This window comes from Triticum urartu, chromosome 4, assembly GCF_003073215.2.
Source record: "Triticum urartu cultivar G1812 chromosome 4, Tu2.1, whole genome shotgun sequence".
NCBI lineage: Eukaryota > Viridiplantae > Streptophyta > Magnoliopsida > Poales > Poaceae > Triticum > Triticum urartu.
The window spans coordinates 510,917,325-510,941,237 of record NC_053025.1 but is presented as its reverse complement, the minus strand read 5'-3'; the positions used below and the strand labels follow the sequence as shown (position 1 = coordinate 510,941,237).

Sequence of the window (23,913 nt, the reverse complement as noted above, 5' to 3'; positions counted from 1 at the left end):
GTAGGGGGAGGGCCGACCCTCTCTATGGCGCGCCCTAGGGGAGTCCTACTCCCTTCGGGAGTAGGATTCCCCCTTCCAAGTAGGAGTAGGAGAGGAAGGAAGGAGGAGAGAGGAAGGAAGGAAAGGGGGGCCGGCCCCCCTCCCAATTCGGATTGGGCTTGGGGGGTGTGCCTCCCTCTTTTCCCTTCCCTCTCCTCTATTCCACTAAGGCCCAATAAGGCCCATGGGGGGTCCGGTAACCTCCCGGTACTCCGGAAAAATGCCCGAACCACTTGGAACCATTCCGATGTCCAAATATAGGCTTCCAATATATCGATCTTTACTTCTCGACCATTTCGAGACTCCTCGTCATGTCCGTGATCAAATTCGGGACTCCCACCTACCTTCGGTACATCAAAACACATAAACTCATAATACCGATCGTCACCGAATGTTAAGCATGCGGACCCTACGGGTTCGAGAACTATGTAGACATGACCGAGACATGTCTCCGATCAATAACCAATAGCGGAACCTGGATGCTCTTATTGGCTCCTACATATTCTACGAAGATCTTTATCGGTCAAATCGCATAACGGTATACGTTGTTCCCTTTTTCATCGGTATGTTACTTGCCCGAGATTCGATCGTCGGTATCTCAATACCTAGTTCAATCTCGTTACCGTCAAGTCTCTTTACTCGTTCTGTAATGCTACATCCCGTAACTAACTCATTAGCTACATTGCTTGCAAGGCTTATTGTGATGTACATTACCGAGAGGGCCCAGAGATACCTCTCCGACAATCGGAGTGACAAATCCTAATCTTGATCCATGCCAACTCAACAAACACCATCGGAGACACCTGTAGTTACGTTGTGACGTTTGGTAACACACAAGGTGTTCCTCCGGTATTCGGGAGTTGCATGATCTCATAGTCATAGGAACATGTATAGTTATGGAGAAAGAAATAGCAACAAACTAAACGATCATCATGCTAAGCTAACGGATGGGTCAAGTCAATCACATCATTCCCTAATGATGTGATCCCGTTAATCAAATGACAACTCATGTCTATGGTTAGGAAACATAACCATCATTGATTCAACGAGCTAGTCAGGTAGAGGCAAACTAGTGACAATATGTTTGTTTATGTATTCACACATGTACTAAGTTTCCGGTTAATACAATTCTAGCATGAATAATAAACATTTATCATGATATAAGGAAATATAAATAACAACTTTATTATTGCATCTAGGGCATATTTCCTTCAGTCTCCCACTTGCACTAGAGTCAATAATCTAGATTACATTGTAATGATTCGAACACCCATGGAGTCTTGGTGTTGATCATGTTTTGCTCGTGAGAGAGGCTTAGTCAATGGGTCTGCAACATTCAGATCCGTATGTATCTTGCAAATCTCTATGTCTCCCTCCTTGACTTGATCACGGATGGAATTGAAGAGTCTCTTGATGTGCTTGGTTCTCTTATGAAATCTGGATTCCTTTGCCAAGGCAATTGCTCCAGTATTGTCACAAAAGATTTTCATTGGACCTAATGCACTAGGTATGACACCTAGATCGGATATGAACTCCTTCATCCAGACTCCTTCATTTGTTGCTTCTGAAGCAGCTATGTATTCCGCTTCACACGTAGATCCCGCCACGACGCTCTGCTTAGAACTGCACCAACCGACAGCTCCACCATTTAATAAAAAACACGTATCCGGTCTGTGACTTAGAGTCATCTGTATCAGTGTCAAAGCTTGCATCGATGTAACCATTTACGATGAGCTCTTTGTCACCTCCATATACGAGAAACATATCCTTAGTCCTTTTCAGGTATTTCAGGATGTTCTTGACCGCTGTCCAGTGATCCACTCCTGGATTACTTTGGTACCTCTCTGTTAAACTTATAGCAAGGCACACATCAAGTCTGGTACACAACATTGCATACATGATAGAGCCTATGGCTGAAGCATGGGGAACACCTTTCATTTTCTCTTTATCTTCTGCAGTGGTCGGGCATTGAGTCTGACTCAACTTCACACCTTGTAATACAGGCAAGAACCCTTTCTTTGCCTGATCCATTTTGAACTTCTTCAAAACTTTATCAAGGTATGTGCATTGTGAAATTCCAATTAAGCGTCTTGATCTATCTCTATAGATCTTGATGCCCAATATATAATCAGCTTCACCGAGGTCTTTCATTGAAAAATTCTTATTCAAGTATCCTTTTATGCTATTCAGAAATTCAGTATCATTTTCGATCAACAATATGTCATCTATATATAATATCAGAAATGCTACAGAGCTCCCACTCACTTTCTTGTAAATACAGGCTTCTCCAAATGTCTGTATAAAACCATATGCTTTGATCACACTATCAAAGCGTATATTCCAACTCCGAGAGGCTTGCACCAGTCCATAAATGGATCGCTGGAGCTTGCACACTTTGTTAGCACCTTTTGGATCGACAAAACCTTCTGGTTGCATCATATGCAACTCCTTTTTAAGATATCCATTAAGGAATGTAGTTTTGACATCCATTTGCCAAATTTCATAATCATAAAATGCGGCAATTGCTAACATGATTTGGACGGACTTAAGCATTGCTACGGGTGAGAAGGTCTCATCGTAGTCAACTCCTTGAACTTGTCGAAAACCTTTCGCAACAAGTCGAGCTTTGTAGACAGTAACATCACCGTCATCGTCGGTCTTCTTCTTGAAGATCTATTTATTCTCTATGGCCCGCCGATCATCGGGCAAGTCAACCAAAGTCCACACTTTGTTTTCATACATGGATCCCACCTCAGATTTCATGGCCTCAAGCCATTTTGTGGAATCTGGGCTCATCATCGCTTCCTCATAGTTCGTAGGTTCATCATGGTCAAGTAACATGACTTCCAGAACAGGATTACCGTACCACTCTGGTGCAGATCATACTCTGGTTGACCTGCGAGGTTCGGTAGCAACTTGATCAGAAGTTTCATGATCATCATCATTAGCTTCCTCACTTACTGGTGTAGGAATCACTGGAACTGATTTCAGTGATGAACTACTTTTCAATAAGGGAGAAGGTACAATTACCTCGTCACGTTCTACTTTCCTCCCACTCACTTCTTTCGAGAGAAACTCCTTCTCTAGAAAGGATCCATTCTTAGCAACGAATATCTTGCCGTCGGATCTGTGATAGAAGGTGTACCCAACAGTTTCCTTTGGATATCCTAAGAAGACACATTTCTCCAATCTGGGTTCGAGCTTATTAGGTTGAAGCTTTTTCACATAAGCATCGCAGCCCCAAACTTTAACAAACGACAACTTGGGTTTCTTGCCAAACCACAGTTCATAAGGTGTCGTCTCAACGGATTTAGATGGTGCCCTATTTAATGTGAATGTAGTTGTCTCTAAAGCATAACCCCAAAACTATAGCGGTAAATCAATGAGAGACATCATAGATCGCACCATATCTAGTAAAGTACGATTACGACGTCCGGACACACCATTATATTGTGGTGTTCCAGGTGGCGTGAGTTGCGAAACTATTCCGCATCGTTTCAAATAAAGTCCAACTCATAACTCAAATATTCGCCTCCATGCTCAGATCGTAGAAACTTGATTTTCTTGTTACGATGATTTTCCACTTCACTCTGAAATTCTTTGAACTTTTCAAATGTTTCAAACTTATGTTTAATTAAGTAGATATACCCACATCTGCTCAAATCATGTGTGAAGGTGAGAAAATAACGATATCTGATAACTCTGTTGCTCGCTCCATTATTCCGGAGAACATACATCAGTATGTATGATTTCCAATAACTCTGTTGCTCGCTCCATTGTTCCGAAGAACGGAGTTTTAGTCATCTTGCCCATGAGGCATGGTTCGCAAGTACCAAGTGATTCATAATCAAGTGATTCTAGAAGTCCATCAGAATGGAGTTTCTTCATGCGCTTTACACCAATATGACCTAAACGGCAGTGCCACAAATAAGTTGCAGTATCATTATCAACTATGCATCTTTTGGCTTCAATACTATGAACATCTGTATCACTACTATCAAGATTTAGTAAAAATAGACCACTCGTCAGGGGTGCATGACCATAAAAGATATTACTCATATAAATAGAACAACCATTATTCTCTGATTTAAATGAATAACCGTCTCGCATCGAACAAGATCCAAATATAATGTTCATGCTCAACGCTGGCACCAAATAACAATTATTTAGGTCTAATACTAATCCCGAAGTAGATGTAGAAGTAGCATGCCGATGGCGATCACATCGACTTTGGAACCATTTCCCACGCGCATTTTCACCTTGTGCTTAGCCAATCTTCGCTTAATCCGTAGCCCCTGTTTCGAGTTGTAAATGTTATCAACTGAATCAGTATCAAATACCCAGGCACTTCTGCGAGCATTAGTAAGGTACACATCAATACCATGTATATCAAATATACCTTTCACTTTGCCATCCTTCTTCTCCGCCTAATACTTGGGGCAGTTCCGCATCCAGTGACCAGTTTCTTTGCAGTAGAAGCACTCAGTCTCAGGCTTAGGTCCAGACTTGGGTTTCTTCACTTGAGCAGTAACTGGCTTGCTGTTCTTCTTGAAGTTCACCTTCTTTCCTTTACCCTTTTTCTTGAAACTGGTGGTCTTGTTGACCATCAACACTTGATGCTCCTACTTGATTTCTACCTCCACAGCCTTTAGCATTCCGAAGAGCTCGGGAATCGTCTTATCCACCCCTTGCATATTATAGTTCATCATGAAGCTCTTGTAGCTTGGTGGCAGTGATTGAAGAACTCTGTCAATGACACTATCATCAGGAAGATTAACTCCCAGTTGAGTCAAGTGGTTGTGGTACCCAGACATTCTGAGTATATGTTCACTGACAGAACTATTCTCCTCCATCTTGCAGCTGTAGAACTTATTGGAGACTTCATATCTCTCAATCCAGGCATTTGCTTGAAATATTAACTTCAACTCCTGGAACCTCTCATATGCTCCATGATGTTCAAAACGTTGTTGAAGTCCCGGTTCTAAGCCGTAAAGCATGGCACACTGAACTATCGAGTAGTCATCACCTTTGCTCTGCCAGGTGTTTATAACATCTGGCGTTGCTCCTGCAGCGGGTTTGTCACCTAGCGGTGCTTCCAGGACGTAATTCTTAGGTGCAACAATGAGGATAATCCTCAAGTTACGGACCCAGTCCGTGTAATTGCTACCATCATCTTTCAACTTAGCTTTCTCTAGGAACGCATTAAAATTCAATGGAACAACAGCACATGCCATTTATCTACAACAACATAGACATGCAAAATACTATCAAGTACTAAGTTCATGATAAATTAAAGTTCAATTAATCGAATTACTTACGAACTCCCACTTAGATAGACATCTCTCTAATCATCTAAGTGATCACATGATCCATATCAACTAAACCATGTCCGATCATCACGTGAGATGGAGTAGTTTTCAATGGTGAAAATCACTATGTTGATCATATCTACTATATGATTCACGCTCGACCTTTTGGTCTCCAGTGTTCCGAGGCCATATCTGCATATGCTAGGCTCATCAAGTTTAACCCGAGTATTCCGCGTGTGCAAAACTGGCTTGCACCCGTTGTATGTGAACGTAGAGCTTACCACACCCAATCATCATGTGGTGTCTCGGCACAATGAACTGTAGCAACGGTGCATACTCAGGGAGAACACTTATACCTTGAAATTTAGTGAGAGATCATCTTATAATGCTACCGCCGAACTAAGCAATATAAGATGCATAAAGGATAAACATCACATGCAATCAATATAAGTGATATGATATGGCCATCATCATCTTGTGTCTTTGATCTCCATCTCCAAAGCACCGTCATGATCACCATCGTCACCGACTTGACACCTTGATATCCATCGAAGCATCGTTGTCATCTCGCCAACTATTGCCTCTATGACTATCGCTACCGCTTAGTGATAAAGTAAAGCAATTACATGGCGATTGCATTTCATACAATAAAGCGGCAACCATATGGCTCCTTCCAGTTGCCGATAACTGTGTTACAAAACATGATAATCTCATACAATAAAATTTAGCATCATGTCTTGACCATATCACATCACAACATGCCCTGCAAAAACAAGTTAGACGTCCTCTACTTTGTTGTTGCAAGTTTTACATGGCTGCTACGGGCTGAGCAAGAACCGTTCTTACCTACGCATCAAAAACCACAACGTGGTATAGTGATTGCTTTTTGATCTTCAGAAAGAACCTTGTTCATTGAATCCGATTCAACTAAAGCTGGAAAAACAGACACCCACTGGCCACCTGTGTGCGAAGCACGTCGGTAGAACCAATCTCGCGTAAGCGTACGCGTAATGTCGATCTGGGCCGCTTCATCCAAAAATGCCGCTGAATCAAGAATCAACTAGTGACGACAAGCAATATGTATATACCCACGCCCACAACTCCTTTGTGTTCTACTCGTGCATATAACATCTACGCATAAACCTGGCTCGAATGCCACTGCTGGGAACGTAGTAATTTCAAAAAAAATCCTACGCACACGCAAGATCATGGTGATGCATAGCAACGAGAGGGGAGAGTATCGTCTATGTACCCTCGTAGACCGTAAGCGGAAGCGCTATGACAACGCGGTTGATGTAGTCGTACGTCTTCAGGATCGACCGATCTAGCACCGAAGGTACGCCACCTTCGCGATCTGCACACGTTCAGCTCGGTGACGTCCCGCGAACTCACGATCCAGTAGAACTTTGAGGGAGAGTTTCGTCAGCATGACGGCATGATGACGTTGATGATGATGCTACCGGAACAGGGCTTCGTCTAAGCACCGCTACGATATAACCGAGGTGGATTATGGTGGAGGGGGCACCGCACACGGCTAAAAGATCAATGATCAACCTGTGTGTCCATGGGGTGCCCCCTCCCCCGTATATAAAGGAGTGGAGGAGGGGGAGGGCCGGCCCTCTCTATGGCGCGCCCTAGGGGAGTCCTACTCCCTCCGTAGTAGGATTCCCCCCTTCCAAGTAGGAGTAGGAGAGGAAGGAAGGAGGAGAGCGGGAGGAAGGAAAGGGGGGCTGGCCCCCCTCCCAATTCGGATTGGGCTTGGGGGGCGCGCCTCCTTCTTTTACCTTCCCTCTCCTCTATTTCACTAAGGCCCAATAAGGCCCATATACTCCCGAGGGGTTCCGGTAACCTCCGGGTACTCCGAAAAAATGCCGGAACCACTTGGAACCATTCCGATGTCCAAATATAGGCTTCCAATGTATCGATCTTTCCTTCTCGACCAGTTCGAGACTCCTCGTCATGTCCATGATCAAATCCGGAACTCCGAACTACCTTCGGTACATCAAAACACATAAACTCATAATACCGATTGTCACCGAACATTAAGCGTGCGGACCCTATGGGTTCGAGAACTATGTAGACATGATCGAGACATGTCTCCGGTCAATAACCAACGGCGGAACCTGGATGCTCATATTGGCTCCTACATATTCTACGAAGACTAGTAGAGTGCCCGTGCGTTGCCACGGGCTCTTGAAATAGTTTGCAAAAGTTACATGTGAAATTTCACATGTACAAACAATATAACGCAAACACAATTATTGAATAATTGAAGTCCAATTTTATAATGTAAATTGATAACAAAAATAAAGATTAATGACATGCCCATGTAACAAACTGAGCGATGTTCGAACTAAACATCTATTACAAAACTATCAATATCTAGATGATGTGCTTAAGAAATTCTTTCACAATATCAGGAAAGTTGCCTTTAGCTTCATTCCCACGATGTTTTAGCAAGTATAATAAAAAATGCTTCCTCAACTCATACCCATCCTGCACAAACAAATATATGTAGTTAGTATGAAAAGTTCGCGCCGAAGGTCTTAAAACATGTAACGGAAATTACTCACCGTGCAAACCGGCTTGACCAATTCTTTACCGTTCCACCAGAGCATAAAATGAAAAACTAAATAGCCAGACACATTCCTGCAATTTTTTAAATTAATAAATAAAAAATATAGTGATAACAAAAATAAAAGTTTTTATTATGAATTCATTACCCGTCTATACTCGTTGGAATACTAAACGGAAATAAAAGTTGCCATTTAGATATATCGGAATTCCAACAAGACAGCTTTATTTCGAGTGCTTCTTTGAAATCCCTTGCAGAACTTTTAATTTCAGTGCATGCCTCAAATTTTTATCCTCTGACAATTGTGATGTTTGAATAGGGTCCATAATATATAGACGACGTGCCTCTTTGTTGATGATGCACAAGATGTATCGGCCGATGGATGCATAGGGAAGATAAATCCACAAGTGGAGTTATTAGAAACAATAATAAACCATGATAACAATAGACAAAATAATTTACTTACCATGTTGCAAGATGGGATGCCCGTGCGTTGCAACCGGCTGCATCGGCAACTACCTTTTTACCCTTAAAGCACTCTTCTTTTCTTTCTTTCTTGATTCTCCCAACTAAAAACTGTTTATCGAGTGATATGTGAATTGATAGATTTACGACCATACTAAAATATTAAGAGCTAAAAACATATTTATCAAAGAACATTTCTAGAACACATTCGACATGGACGTTGTCGTGTCTGACAGATTATGAACAAGCACAATGATGACTTATCACCAAATCCCATTTATATTTTAGAACGTGACTGAAATTATAGCTTTATAGAAGAAAAACTTATCAGAAATGTGCTACAAAAATAACATCTTGTGTTTAAACCCATAGAAATGAAGATCTTTAATAAGGGCATAAGAAGACATGTAGAAAGCAACATAGTACTCCCTCCGGTCCTTTTACTCGCATATAAAATTTTTCTAAAGTCAAACTTTGTAAAGTTTACCAACTTTATAGAAAATACAAAAAATCACAATATGGAATCAATATCATTAGATGCACATCACAAGTTCAATTTTTATAATGTATAACTTTAGTATTGCATAAGATGATATTTTTTTCATATAAATATGGGCAAAAATATTCTAAATATCTCGGTATTAATGGTGTCGCTATATGTCAGACTAAGAAAATTTGATGCAAAGTTGATTTATGAGGGTTGTTGGGTCTTCCGTCGGATGGTTGTTGTTTATCCTCTACCCCCGGCCTCTTCCTCCTACTGAACTGCCAACTACCACCGTTCGATCCACCCGTCGCCACCACCCCTGACCGCGTTGCTTCCCTGCCCTCCCCTGTCGCCACCCTCGACCATCCCTCTGGACCACATCGGTACCCAGATTTTTTCGGCCAGCCATCGCACCCCCACCCACACCTGTCAACCCTCTTCCCGCCTTCGACTATGACGCCACTACTCGAGCAACATTGGATCTTCATCGTTGTTTGTCTTCTACCTTGGGCTTCTTCCTCCTTAACAGCCAGCCACCACCCGTCGATCCGCTAGCTGCGGCCGCCACCCCCGACCAACCCTCCGAACCAGCCTAGCGACCAGATTTTTCCGGTGGACCACCGCACCTCTACAAACCTTCTTCCTCGCCTCCGACTATGATGCCACTCCTCACTACCGCTCGAAGTGTCGTCCTTGTCTCCGACGAGGTTCTGGCTCAGCATCGCAGTGCCATCGACGCCTTCGGCATCACCATTGCAGCTCGTAGTGCCATCAACGACTTCGACCTTAGGTTGCACTTGTGTTCTCCCAAAAATCAACTTGCAAAGATTCAAAATTCAATCGACTTACGAATAGCTTGTGCACAATACTAATCATGTCTAACTTGTTACCTTTAGACACTCACATGGACATCACATTTCTCCCATTGCCCGTGCGTTGCAACTGAAGCATACTTATTCTGATGATTTAATAGTGATCCTATCCTCATGCACATAAGACAGAACTTAAATCTATCTGCCCCCAATACAATGTTGGCATCACCATACCCGACTCACAATCTCTTCTATCCACACCCCCATTCAACCAGAATGGTAAAAGTCAATTTCAAACATAAACATTAAACTAAATTAACTAAACTGTTCTTGATATTGACCTAAAATAAGAAGCCGAAAAATCAAACTTCCTTTTGAACAAGAGCTGTTGTACAAAAGGTTTACCTAGCTAACCATGAATTTATAAGAGAGTATGAAATCAGTCGACAAAAATCCTCAAGAAGCGCATCCACCCTGTCCTTCTCCCTCTTTCCATCCGTATCCTCTTTCACCCCTCTTCTCTCCTCTCTCATCCATCCTCTTCCTTTTCACATCCATCCGTGCTCTGCAACCTTCTTCCTTGTCTAAAGAAAAACAGATAATAAAATGTTAAGGTAAAAAACACATCAACGTGGAGCCCCAAAGCTGAAAAACGTTATGTAATAAAAATACATGCATGTAACATTAAAAAATGCAGACACGCATAGAGCAAGCATGATCGTAACTAAATAGGTTGTTGTATCAACTACTTGCATGTATACATGAATTCGTCTTAAACTTCTAAGAAAGGAATGCAGGTTGTGGGGCTTACCGTTATTGTCCTATCAGCAGAACCAGGACAAAACCATTTGTTCCCTGGATCAAATGCTACAGATCGCACCCATCCCAAGTGACCACTAATGACCTGTATTACGGAAATAGAAAATGTATTTTATCGCTTAGTGAAAACTAAGATGCTCTCACAGTATAATTCCAAGAAAATATGCAAAATGATCTAGAAGATTTAACTATTTAAACCAGTACATAAAAGCTCATAGTAGGGTTATTACAATTGCATGCATGATCAAACTAAATCTTATTTTCTAATTGAAATATGACATTGGTATTTCGAGAACTTATCTGAGGTGCCAAACCTTACAGTTACAACAACATAAATTGGAAGGTCGCACTTGAAAATTGTACAACAAACAAAATACTCCGATGGAGCATGCCATGGAAGTTTAGGCTACTGGGGCAGATGTCAAGAATTTGAAAGACATATCAAGACATGAGCAATTTAAAATAACAACCAGAAGTGCACATTACGTCCTAAAAGTACAATGTCCCAAAGTACAATGATCAGACCACCATAGAAGGAAATGTAAGTGATAAAACCTGTGAGATGACCATGAAAACAAGAAGGGAAGACCAAATCTTGCAAATAAAATTAATTAAATCTCGCTCCTGTCCTTGCGGTGACACATGGCTTGCTACTCGGCCTTGGCTCCCAATATACTACACTCTTCAGGAATTACCCATAAAAACAATATTTCAAAGAACTAAGAATGAAACTCTAAATTCCGATTAAACTAATCATTTTTGACAACTGAAGCTCATACATCTTACATGTGAAAATAACAACATTAGCTACCATCATGCTGCTCTGTTTCCTTGCACACCACCACCATACGTGATAATAGGATCATCCATCTGCTAGATTATTTTTTGGAGAATCTAAAAGCTATCCAATAACCTCCATTGATTCTTTTAGCATTACGATCTAGCCCGCCTTGCACACCACCATCATGGTCCAAAGAGTGAAACTGAAACATATGGTCTGGTTTCCTGTGAACCTAAACTACTATTATGGAACAATGAACTCAAAGGAAACGTCAAAATAGAATTATTTTTTAAATATTTTTCTGATGAATGATCCGAGTGATAAGAGACCCAAAGCAACATAAACACACCACCATTATCCTTCTGAAATATGGATGTTGAGGAATCAAAAGGTTTGTCAGGAAAATACTATATTTTTTTCACCAATATATATTTGAACTAAGAAATCTTCTCTTATAAAGGGAGAATTATTTTAACAAAGTTAACATTCATATGTACAACCAAGCGCTAATTTTTTTATTGGTATATTGTTTTAGTTCACCAAAAGCCAAATTTCTCATTAAGATATCAATGAAATTAGGGGGGGGGGGGGGGACATTCATTAGATGGATATGGAGATACCATAGTTCGAGAAATTCTGAAACATAATAGATACTCCAAATACCTGTAAAGCAAAAAAGAGAGTAAACAAGGTATTAATCATTACTCAAGTTTATTTTACAATGTACGCGCACACACGTCAAGACCAGCACATCCATATAATTTAGCATGCTAATGGCTTTCAAACTTCAAGCAGAAGGTATCCGGCTACTCCGTGAGTTGACCGTATAATCAACCTGTGTATGAGTGAAATCGGTCTGTCTATTTGTTCTGGTGAGATGCCCATGCGCCTTCCCAGCTCAATCGTGTTTTCCAAAATAAAGGCACCATCTTGATCACAACGAAATCTACTTCTACTTCTACTTGGCCATGTCAGTCATATGTTGTTGGACGTAGTCAGTAATCAGTTGAGCCTGAAAAGCAGTCGCTAACCAATCAGACACTGTAAGGGCTGATGGGCCGTTCTTCTATCATAAGACTAACTTTCTTCTATGAAGCTGATAGGCGTTTCAATTTTTATGGTGTACTCTTGAAGATCTAATAGCTAGATATGTTCTCAAGAAATAAGATGAAGCTAAGATGGTACTACATGACTAATTATACCCACCACCAAATAACAATAGTAAGAATCAAGCTGCAACTAAGAGTTTAATTGCAAACGTACGACAATTTGTGTTTGGGTCACTCTTATTTGTGAGCCTTTTTTCCTGGTAAATTTTCGACGTCTGTTGCTCCAGTCCAAGGTGACATCCTCCCATGACGAACTTAGGTTCGCTGTTTGGTAAGTCGTTAGAGATGTCCTGTCCGACGACCGGCAGCCTCACATGAGGGTGTTCTTGGGAATCAGGAACTTGTCATCCTCTCATGATCACGAGGTATGCCAATTCATAGTAGTATTGCCAGAAGCAGGATTCTAAGTAATTTTTAAAAAATGGAACACAACTCAATCTTGTCGACAGTCGAGAGTTTTCAGAAGAAAGCACAATATCCTTACCTAAACAATGTACCGCAAAATGCCATCTCTCAAGGTGTAGATCTGCCTGCTTTTCGGCGACCATTTTCCTCCTTTCACACTGCACCAAAATTTAAGACTCGCTCAGATTCAGATCACATAAAATAAAGCCACAAAGACAGGTAATCATTCCTACATCACTGAAACCAATGTCTCTCACATGCGTACCCAACAACCCAAAAAGGCGTAGCCGTCGATGTGTTACGACTGTACTTTGTTCTCAGAGTTGTCAAACACAGGAGCTCTGAGCCACTCCACCTTGACATCATACTGCAGCAATAGCAATGTGTAGCACTCAATTCACTACTTGAGAAAGAGGGCATAGGTGCACCCACAAAGGCGGAGTCTTCCTTGAAGTTGGACGTCACAGAGACACACAGAGAAAGCACAAATCAATGACTATCCATGGAATCGTACCAAGAACACGAGGGAGGGTGGGATTTGAGACGGATATCCAAACCTGCTTCGCCCCAAAGCCGAGAGGGCACACGCCCGCCAGCCGTTGCATGATCCTCATCATCTCCAATTGCCTCATCCTCCATAGCTACAACACTAACCTGTGGGCGCATGCGAACACGAATCCATCAAAAATGGCGATGCAAACCAGCGAGGCCCATCCATGGCGGCAACTGTGTCAGAAGCCGAGGAAGATGCACACACATGGGGAGAGGAAGAGCGGCATTTCAGAGTAGCCCACCGTGGGCCGTGCCTCCAGTCTGCCTCCCATGCGCCCCTCAGTTTGTCTCCACCGCACTCGCTCGAGGGCGCAATGGACCAGCCGCGCCGCAGTCTTTGCTTCGATGTCCCTGCGGCACACATCAGCGGCGGCGGTCCCGTACGTGGACGCGATCCCGACGGCGTCTTCTGTGTGACGGCGGGCGCGGCGGCGGTGATCCAGACGGCGGTGGCAGCAATCCGGAGAAACGACGAAGACGGCGATCTGGAGAAACGACGGAGGAGGCGATCCGGAGAGGGGATCGATGGAGAGACGTGTCCCTGCAGCACACGTCGGCGGCGCAGTCCCGTACGCGGACGCGATCCCGGCGGCGTCTTCTGTGTGACGGCGGCCGTGGCGGCGGCGATCCAGACGGCGGTGGCAACAATCCGGAGAAACGACGGAGACTGCGATCTGGAGAAACGGCGGAGGAGGCGATCTAGAGAGGGGATCGATGTAGAGACGTGCGTTGGTCTCGGGGCGGCGGCGAGGGGGATCGACAGACATGCGGGCGGGGGGTTGGGGGCAAGGGGATTTTCGTAGGTTAATTTTCGTAGATTTTTTTCACACCGGTTATTTCTGGATCGAAAATTTGGTTGGTTCGCGGTTCCAGGGCGGAATAGCTGGGACGTGGGAGGTGGAATCGAGGACGAAAAAAACCCGTCTCTATTGGGACGAAAATTGACCGGCGGAGACTACCAACTGCTCCATTAGGAGTAGAGATCTTTATCGGTTAAACCGCATAACGGTATACGTTGTTTCCTTTGTCATCGGTATGTTACTTGCCTGAGATTCGATCGTCGGTATCTCAATACCTAGTTCAATCTTGGTACCGGCAATTCTCTTTACTCGTACCGTAATGCTACATCCTGTAACTAACTCATTAGGTACATTGCTTGCTGTAACATCCCAAATTTTCAATTTGGAATGTTATACACTAGATCATCATTGCTTATCATATTTTATTGCATTTTGGTTGATCCTAGCAAATTCTACGCAACTCAAGGACCCTTGGAGAGAGTTGGGGATTTCATTATTTTCATATTTGAGTTTTCTCAAATTTTAAAAATAGGATCATTTGATTTTATTTATTTTATCTTCAATTATTTCTATTACAAAAATATGAGAGAGAGAATAAAATGACTTTCCCAAAATAAAGAAATATTGAGGATTTAATAAAAAATCAAATAAGATTTTATTTTGGTTTTATTTGCTATTTTATTTGAATTAGGGAAAAATGCGCGTTTTTCAAAATTGCATTTAGGCCCCAAATAAATGTTCATCCTGTGCGGCTTGATTTTAGAAGCCGGGGAAAATTTATTTCGGGATTTTTGGAGTCCGTTTAGTATTCCTTTTGTTTTTTTCTAAGCGTAATTATTTAAAAAAAAGTCCGAACCGACCTTGGGCCGTAACCGGCCAGGACTCCACCTGAACGGGCCTTCAAATAGCGCCGCCGAGGCCCGAGGCCAGCCCAGCCGCGCCCCGCCCCCGAAACCCTAACCCTAGGCCGCTGTAGACGCCGCCGCGCCGCCGCCTCGCCGCCGTAGACGCCGCCGCCTCGCCGCCTGCGCGGCTCGCTGCCGTCCTCGCCTCGCCGCCGCCGCTAGACCGCCGCCGCGCCGCCTCGCCGGACCGCCGGATCCGCCGCCGCCGAAGATAGTTTTTCGCCGCCGTTTTTTTAGAAAACTGAACGGTTTTCCGTCGGTTTTGTTCGGTTTTTTTAGTTTCGGTTTTTTTAAATAGATCGTTTTCCGGTTTATTTAATTAGCGAGCGTTCGTTCGTTCATTTGTTTAACGAACGTTCGTCATTTTTCTTTTTCTCGGATTAAATCCGCGATTTTTCTGATCGCGATTCCTGATCCGTTTTTCGTTTTAGTCTAACTTTTCGCTCGTTTATCGGAATCACGCGATTCAAGCGCCTGGAGTTTCGTCTCGAACCCCTCTTTCCGTTTAACCAACTCAAACAAGTTTTTGCCACAGTAAAAATTGCCCTAGATCTAGAATAGTAAATGAAGCCTGTTTCTTTTGCCGTTTGTCTTTCGTTGCTTCGTTCGATTTGATTCTTTTTGCCAACCGGAGTTCTTAAGTTGAACTTTCTGGTTAGATCTTTTATTCGAGTTTTACCTGTGCATTAGTTGAGTACTTATTGTATGCTTGTTTGTTTGCGATAGAGTACCCGGAGTGCGTGGCTTGCTACTTCGAATCGCTAGGTTTTGCGGATCATCAGCATGGCAAGTAACACTTTGATCATACTTCCAATTACCCAGTTTTTATTGCATTAGATCAATCCTCACACATTGCATGATTAGGATCTAATTAAATTGTGGGCTTGGGAAGTAGTTGAGGTAGTACCTATTTCCTGTTATTATCAAACCTTTGGGAGTTACTTCTACGTTTGCTTATTATGCCATGCTATGCTAGTAGACATGGATTGGGTGAGTGTATCCATGACAGATGTGAGATTGTTAAATTAATGGTTTATCTAAAGTGGCAATTTAAATACACATCTGGGTGGATTGAGGCAACTGGGTATTCCAGCGATTGCCTGTTTTTTATGGACCGCCACCCAGGCTCAAAGGGATCATGAGATTATTAATGCTAGAAACTTCCGTGTGCAGCCACAAGCTACTATGGGCTCTAGCATAGTTGATTAAGTTGTGCGAACTCTTACAGTGGTAGACTAGCAGATGTAGGGGAAAGTAGGTGTAACGGTCTACCCGATCGTAAGGTGCTAGCGCTTCTGAAAGACTATGTCTCGGTCATCCGTTTCTCAAACACCATGTAGTGCGAGAAATCAAACGGAGGCGATCGAGTCTTGTGGGGAAAAGTGTGTAAACCTCTGCAGAGTGTATAAACTAATCATGGTTAGCCGTGTCCCCAGTTGTGGACATCTTGAGTATCTAGTACTTGGATTATCATGAGAATCTCATCATGTTACTCTAAAATTAATTTGTTGAGTTTTGTTTAATGATGATGCTTAATTGAGATTGAGAATGCTGTGAACCATTCTCAATGTTTAACAACTACCATGATAGTTAAATAAAATTTATTCCTTTGCAGTAGGGAAAAATTGGCTTTACACAAAACTGTAACCATAGAGCTTTCCACCAGCCAAATATGCATATAGAATAGCCTATTTCATTCCATAACTCTCTATGTGTTACTTTGCCAGCATATTCCATGTGCTGACCCGTTTCGGGCTGCAACGTTAATGTTGCAGACTTTTCAGACAACGATTAAGGTGCTTTTAGGTCGTGGTTCTATACTCAGTGATGCCGTTTGAGTTGATGGACTCACTTATCTTCCAGGCCTTCCGCTGTTATCGTTATTAGATGGCCTTAAGCCATATTTATTATAATAAGCTCTCTTTCAAGACACTCGATGTAATAAGTGTGTGATTGCTACTCTGTTATAAATTCTTTAAGTACTGTGTGGTGTCAGCATTACTGATCCAGGGATGACACCTGAGCACAGAGATTGGACCGTTTGAGGTCTGGTCGCTACAAGATGGTATCAGAGCACACGCTGACTGTAGGACACGACCACTAAGCTAAAAGACCTAGATCACTACTCACTCTCTTCTCTTTTTGACTTCTCATCTTTTCTACTCTTTTAGGATTATGGATGCAAGGAACTAGTTCACGCAACCGGATGAAGATACACCCTTTGGAAGTCACTTGAAGGAAGTCACTACATACCTGAACATAGGAGTACCAAGCTTCACCGGAACCTACAACGCCACTTTACCGGAAGAAGAGCGCTGGATGATTCAAGTTCAAGTTCCAGGAACGACGTTCATGCCAGTCACTGAGCCCATAGAGTTTTCTTTTGATGCACCAACTTGGGATCTAGGAAAGAGCATGGCAGCTCACATCGCCATGGGACGCATTGGAGAAGTCTACCGCAATGATCTCAAGGATACGATCTACCAGATTTGTGGGCGCCGAGATGAGCACTGGGAGATGATCAGCACCAGGAAGGATAGATCAATTGCAGCTTTTATCCAGGAGTTAAACCAGCACATTCGACGTCAGGAGAACCAGATGTGCGCCGACATGATAGATCTGAAGAAGGCAAAGACAAGAATCAAGGAACTGGAGGAAGAACTCAAGGCTACACGTGAAGATTATGATGAGAAAATTGAAGTACTAGTGGAGAAAAATGACGATCTGATCTAGAAGATTGGAATATTCATGGGAGGCCCTACACCAGTAGGAGAAGACGAAGAACCCAAGGAGATTCGCCCGGAAGACTACATCATCATCGACGACACCGACTCGGATCTAGATGATAGCGATGATGACTATGTTGATGAAGCTGGAGCAGATATCATGGAGTCTGCAACCGAAGAATATTTCTAGTAGACCACCAAATCAGTAGTAGTATTCCACCATGTAAATATAGTAGTCCGAGCACTTTTGCGATAGTTAGATCGATTGTATGCCCTTGATTGATTGAATGAAGTGAATTGTTTGCTTTTGTCTCATGTGCATATGGGTAGTGTTTTCTCTTTAGACCCCCTCTATTCTTAAATCTCATCTTTTCTAAACCCTCGGATGCCTCCGAGACGTGACCCCGGATTTACCTTCCCACCGAAGCTCACTCAGTTGATCCAGCAGCAGAACACATTGATGCAGTTGCTAGTCTAGAACCAGAATCAGGGGAACAACAACAACAACCCACCACCACCACCACATGTTGATTATTTAGCCCGTTTTCTTAGGCTGAATCCGCCAGTGTTTTTCAGTAGCACCGAGCCGATAGTAGCAGATGATTGGCTCCGTAAGACAGCTAGGGAGTTGACCACAGCAGGATGCACAGACACGGAAAAGGTGAAGTTTGCCGCACATCAGCTTGAAGGACCCGCAGCATCATGGTGGGAGAATTTCACAGCCACTTTCCCTGTCGATACTATCACGTGGGACCAGTTTCAGCAGGCTTTTCGTACTGCCCATGTTTCAGCAGGAGCTATGACCATGAAGAAGCGAGAGTTTCGCAACTTGCGCCAAGGAGGACGGACAGTTGGCCAGTATGTGGAGGACTTTAGTAAGCTAGCACGTTATGCCCCAGATGACGTTGCAACTGATGCAGCAAAGCAGGAGAAGTTTCTGGAAGGACTGAATGATGAGTTGAGCATGCAGTTGATGGTAGAAACCTTCAACAACTACTAGGAGTTGGTAGATCGTGCTCTCATGATTGAAGGGAAGCAGCAGCAGATTGAGAATCGCAAGAGGAAGTATGGACAAGGGAAGTACAATTCAGGAGCTCAGCAGAAGCCACGTTTTACCCCTAGACCGGGAGGACATTTTCAGCATACCCATGGAGGAGGTAGCTCGCACAATCACAATGGCACCAAGAATGGTAATGGGAATGGAGGAAGCAACGGCCAGAACCGCACCAACCCATCGACCCCTGCCAAGAGAGACCTGAGCCAAGTCACTTGTTTTAAGTGCCAGAAGACTAGACATTATGCCAATGAATGTCCTGAATCCCAGAATGAAAATGGCAATGGAAGCTCTGGGAAGAAGCCGAACCCTTTCAACAGGGGACAGGTGAACCACGTTAACGTGGAGGAGGTTGAAGAGCAGCCGGATGCAGTAATCGGTAAGTTTTTGGTTAAGTCATTTACTGCACTCGTTCTTTTCGATACTGGTGCATCACGTTCATACATATCTAGGGGATTTGTGGATAAGTATAATCTGCCCACCAAAGTTCTTAGAACACCTATGTTAGTAAGCTCACCAGGAGCGGAGTATATGGCTAGCCAAGGATGTTTTCAAGTGCCATTGAGTATAGGTAGGCATGTGTTTCCCTCGGATTTAATCATTTTGGAATCACAAGGATTGGATGTAATTCTGGGGATGGATTGGCTGTCGATGTATGGAGGAAACATCGATTGCGCCAGTAAGTCGATCTTGCTTACCACCCCAGAAGGGAGAAGGATCAAGTATGTATCCCGGCATGTGCCGAAGAGGACTCAAGTAAATTGTCTAACAGGAGTTGTGCAGGAGGAAGTACCAGTAGTGAAGGATTCCCCTGATGTATTTCCAGAAGAGTTGCCAGGCATGCCACCGGATAGAGATATTGAGTTTTTGATTGAGCTTTTGCCATGCACAGGGCCAATATCAAAGAGACCATATAGGATGCCCGCAAAGGATTTGGTGGAGATTAAGAAGCAGATTAAGGAGTTACTGGATAAAGGATATATTCGCCCAAGTTCTTCGCCTTGGGGATCGCCGGTACTTCTAGTGGAGAAGAAGGATGGATCGTTAAGGATGGTTGTTGATTATCAAGGATTAAATGAAGTAACCATCAAGAACAAATACCCACTACCGATGATCAATGATCTGTTTGATCGATTGCAAGGAGCTAAGGTATTTTCCAAGATCGATCTGCGATCAGGATACCACCAGTTGAAGATTCGAGAACAGGATATACCTAAGACGGCTTATACCACCAGGTATGGGCTGTACGAGTATACCGTTATGTCATTTGGTCTGACTAACGCACCTGCATATTTTATGAACATGATGAACAAAGTGTTTACGGAGTTTTTGGATAAGTTCTGTTGGGGAACGTTGCCGAAAACAAAAAATTTCCTACGGTTTCACCAAGATCCATCTATGAGTTCATCTAGCAACGAGTGATTGGATTGCATCTACATACCTTTGTAGATCACGCGCGGAAGCGCTCAAAGAACGGGGATGAGGAAGTCGTACTCGACGTGATCCAAATCACCGGAGATCCTAGCGCCGAACGGACGGCACCTCCGCGTTCAACACACGTACGGTCGGCGTGATGTCTCCTCCTTCTTGATCCAGCAAGGGGAAGGAGAGGTTGATGAAGATCCAGCAGCACGACGGCGTGGTGGTGGATGCAGGGGTCACCGCAGCAGGGCTTCGCCGTTCTACTGTGAGAGGGAGAGGTGTAGCAGGGGAGAGGGAGGCGCCAAGACTCAAGGGTGCGGCTGCCCCTCCCTCCCCCCTTTATATAGGCTCCCCAAGGGGGGGCGGCGGACCTAGGAGATTGGATCTCCTAGGGGGGGCGGCGGCCAAGGGTGGAGTGGCCCCCCAAGGCAAGTGGGGCGCCCTCCCCACCCTAGGGTTTCCAACCCTAGGCGCAGGGGGTGGGCCAAGGGGGCGCACCAGCCCACTATGGGCTGGTTCCCCTCCCCACTTCATACCATGGGGCCCTCCGGGATGGGTGGCCCCACCCGGTGGACCCCTGGGACCCTTCCGGTGGTCCCGGTACAATACCGGTGACCCCCGAAACTCTCCCGATGGCAGAAACTGCACTTCCTATATATAATTCTTCACTTCCGGACCATTCCGGAACTCCTCGTGACGTCCGGGATCTCATCCGGGACTCCGAACAACTTTCAGGTTACTGCATATTCATATCTCTACAACCCTAGCATCACCGAACCTTAAGTGTGTAGACCGTACGGGTTCGGGAGACATGTAGACATGACCGAGATGGCTCTCCGGTCAATAACCAACAGCGGGATCTGGATACCCATGTTGGCTCCCACATGCTCCTCGATGATCTCATCGGATGAACCACGATGTCGAGGATTCTAGCAACCCCGTATACAATTCCCTTTGTCAATCGGTGCGTTACTTGCGCGAGATTCGATCGTCAGTATCCCAATACCTTGTTCAATCTCATTACCGGCAAGTCACTTTACTCGTACCGTAATGCATGATTCCGTGACCAGACACTTGGTCACTTTGAGCTCATTGTGATGATGCATTACCGAGTGGGCCCAGAGATACCTCTCCGTCATACGAAGTGACAAATCCCAGTCTTGATCCGTGTCAACCCAACAGACACTTTCGGAGATACCCGTAGAATACCTTTATAGTCACCCAGTTACGTTGTGACGTTTGGTACACCCAAAGCACTCCTACGGTATCCGGGAGTTACACGATCTCATGGTCTAAGGAAAAGATACTTGACATTGGAAAAACTCTAGCAAACGAACTATACGATCTTGTGCTATGTTTAGGATTGGGTCTTGTCCATCACATCATTCTCCTAATGATGTGATCTCGTTATCAACGACATCCAATGTCCATAGTCAGGAAACCATGACTATCTGTTGATCAATGAGCTAGTCAACTAGAGGCTTACTAGGGACATGTTGGTGTCTATGTATTCACACATGTATTACGATTTCCGGATAACACAATTATAGCATGAATAAAAGACAATTATCATGAACAAGGAAATATAATAATAATACTTTTATTATTGCCTCTAGGGCATATTTCCAACAGTCTCCCACTTGCACTAGAGTCAATAATCTAGTTACATTGTGATGAATCGAACACCCATGGAATTCTGGTGTTGATCATGTTTTGCTCTAGGGAGAGGTTTAGTCAACGGATCTGCTACATTCAGGTCCGTATGTACTTTACAAATATCTATGTCTCCATCTTGAACATTTTCACGAATGGAGTTGAAGCGACGCTTGATGTGCCTGGTCTTCTTGTGAAACCTGGGCTCCATGGCAAGTGCAATAGCTCCAGTGTTGTCACAGAAGGGTTTGATCGGCCCCGATGCATTGGGTATGACTCCTAGGTCGGTGATGAACTCCTTCACCCAAATTGCTTCATGCGCTGCCTCCGAGGGTGCCATGTACTCCGCTTCACATGTAGATCCCGCCACGACGCTCTGCTTGCAACTGCACCAGCTTACTGCCCCACCATTCAAAATATACACGTATCCGGTTTGTGACTTAGAGTCATCCAGATCCGTGTCGAAGCTAGCGTCGATGTAACCCTTTACGACGAGCTCTTCGTCACCTCCATAAACGAGAAACATTTCCTTAGTCCTTTTCAGGTACTTTAGGATATTCTTGACCGCTGTCCAGTGTTCCTTGTCGGGATTACTTTGTTACCTACCTACCAAACTTACGGCAAGGTTTACATCAGGTTTGGTACACAGCATGGCATACATAATAGAACCTATGGCTGAGGCATAGGGGATTGCACTCATCTCTTCTATATCTTCTGCCGTGGTCGGACATTGAGCTGAGCTCAATTTCACACCTTGCAACACAGGCAAGAACCCCTTCTTAGACTGATCCATATTGAACTTCTTCAATATCTTATCAAGGTATGTGCTTTGTGAAAGACCTATGAGGCGTCTTGATCTATCTCTATAGATCTTGATGCCTAATATATAAGCAGCTTCTCCAAGGTCCTTCATTGAAAAACTCTTATTCAAGTAGGCCTTAATGTTGTCCAAAAGCTCTATATCATTTCCCATCAAAAGTATGTCATCTACATATAATATGAGAAATGCTACAGAGCTCCCACTCACTTTCTTGTAAACGCAGGCTTCTCCATAAGTCTGCATAAACCCAAACGCTTTGATCATCTCATCAAAGCGAATGTTCCAACTCCGAGATGCTTGCACCACTCCATAAATCGAGCGTTGGAGCTTGCACACCTTGTCATCATTCTTAGGATCGACAAAACCTTCCGGCTGCATCATATACAATTCTTCCTTAAGGAAACCATTAAGGAATGCCGTTTTGACGTCCATTTGCCATATCTCATAATCATAGAATGCGGCAATTGCTAACATGATTCGGACGGACTTCAGCTTCGCTACTGGTGAGAAAGTCTCATCGTAGTCAACCCCTTGAACTTGTCGATAACCCTTAGCGACAAGCCGAGCTTTATAGATGGTCACATTACCATCCGCGTCTATCTTCTTCTTAAAGATCCATTTATTTTCTATGGCTCGCCGCTCAACGGGCAAGTCAGTCAAAGTCCATACTTCATTTTCATACATGGATCCTATCTCGGATTTCATGGCTTCCAGCCATTTGTCGGAATCCGGGCCCGCCATCGCTTCTTCATAGTTCGAAGGTTCACCGTTGTCTAACAACATGATTTCCAAGACAGGGTTGCCGTACAATTCTGGTGCGGAACGTGTCCTTGTGGACCTTCGAATTTCAGTAGGAGCTTGATCAGAAGTATCTTGATCATCGTCATAAACTTCCTCTCTAATTGGTGCAGGCACCACAGGAACATTTTCCTGAGTTGCGCCACTTTCCGGTTCAAGAGGTAATACTTCATCAAGTTCTACTTTCCTCCCACTTACTTCTTTCGAGAGAAACTCCTTCTCTAGAAAGGATCCATTCTTGGCAACAAAGATCTTGCCTTCGGATCTGAGGTAGAAGGTATACCCAATAGTTCCTTTAGGGTATCCTATGAAGACGCATTTTTCCGACTTGGGTTCGAGCTTTTCAGGTTGAAGTTTCTTGACATAAGCATCGCATCCCCAA

At 43.8% G+C, this 23,913-nt stretch overlaps 1 protein-coding gene across 14 annotated transcripts; it reads right to left on the bottom strand.

The window, feature by feature from the left end:
• Positions 1 to 9,870: 9,870 nt before the first annotated feature.
• LOC125552347 lies at positions 9,871 to 14,171 on the bottom strand. Of its 14 annotated transcripts, none has more exons than XR_007303513.1 (7): positions 13,559 to 14,170; positions 13,359 to 13,455; positions 13,067 to 13,248; positions 12,881 to 12,959; positions 11,293 to 11,950; positions 10,499 to 10,591; positions 9,871 to 10,271 (listed from the first exon to the last, which is right to left on the bottom strand). XR_007303513.1 is itself a non-coding variant. In XM_048715854.1 (5 exons), the coding sequence occupies exons 1-4, from the start codon at positions 14,118 to 14,120 to the stop codon at positions 12,881 to 12,883; spliced, it is 879 nt and encodes a 292-aa protein (XP_048571811.1). In that variant the 5' UTR covers positions 14,121 to 14,171; the 3' UTR covers positions 11,958 to 12,299. The 14 variants fall into 14 exon arrangements, 1 of the variants encoding a protein (XP_048571811.1); XR_007303514.1 differs by having other exon boundaries at positions 11,908 to 11,950; positions 13,559 to 14,168; XR_007303509.1 differs by having other exon boundaries at positions 10,499 to 11,950; positions 13,059 to 13,244; positions 13,596 to 14,171.
• Positions 14,172 to 23,913: the final 9,742 nt, after the last annotated feature.

What these genes read in the sequence shown, in the direction of transcription:
- LOC125552347 (XM_048715854.1), bottom strand. Translation starts at nt 14,120, where the DNA reads ATGTCTGTCGATCCCCCTCGCCGCCGCCCCGAGACCAACGCACGTCTC. An exon ending in TCGGCTTTGGGGCGAAGCAG is followed by an intron (nt 13,245 to 13,358) that starts GTTTGGATATCC and finishes ACTTCAAGGAAG; the next exon opens with ACTCCGCCTTTGTGGGTGCA. An exon ending in ACGCCTTTTTGGGTTGTTGG is followed by an intron (nt 12,960 to 13,066) that starts GTACGCATGTGA and finishes ATTTTGGTGCAG; the next exon opens with TGTGAAAGGAGGAAAATGGT.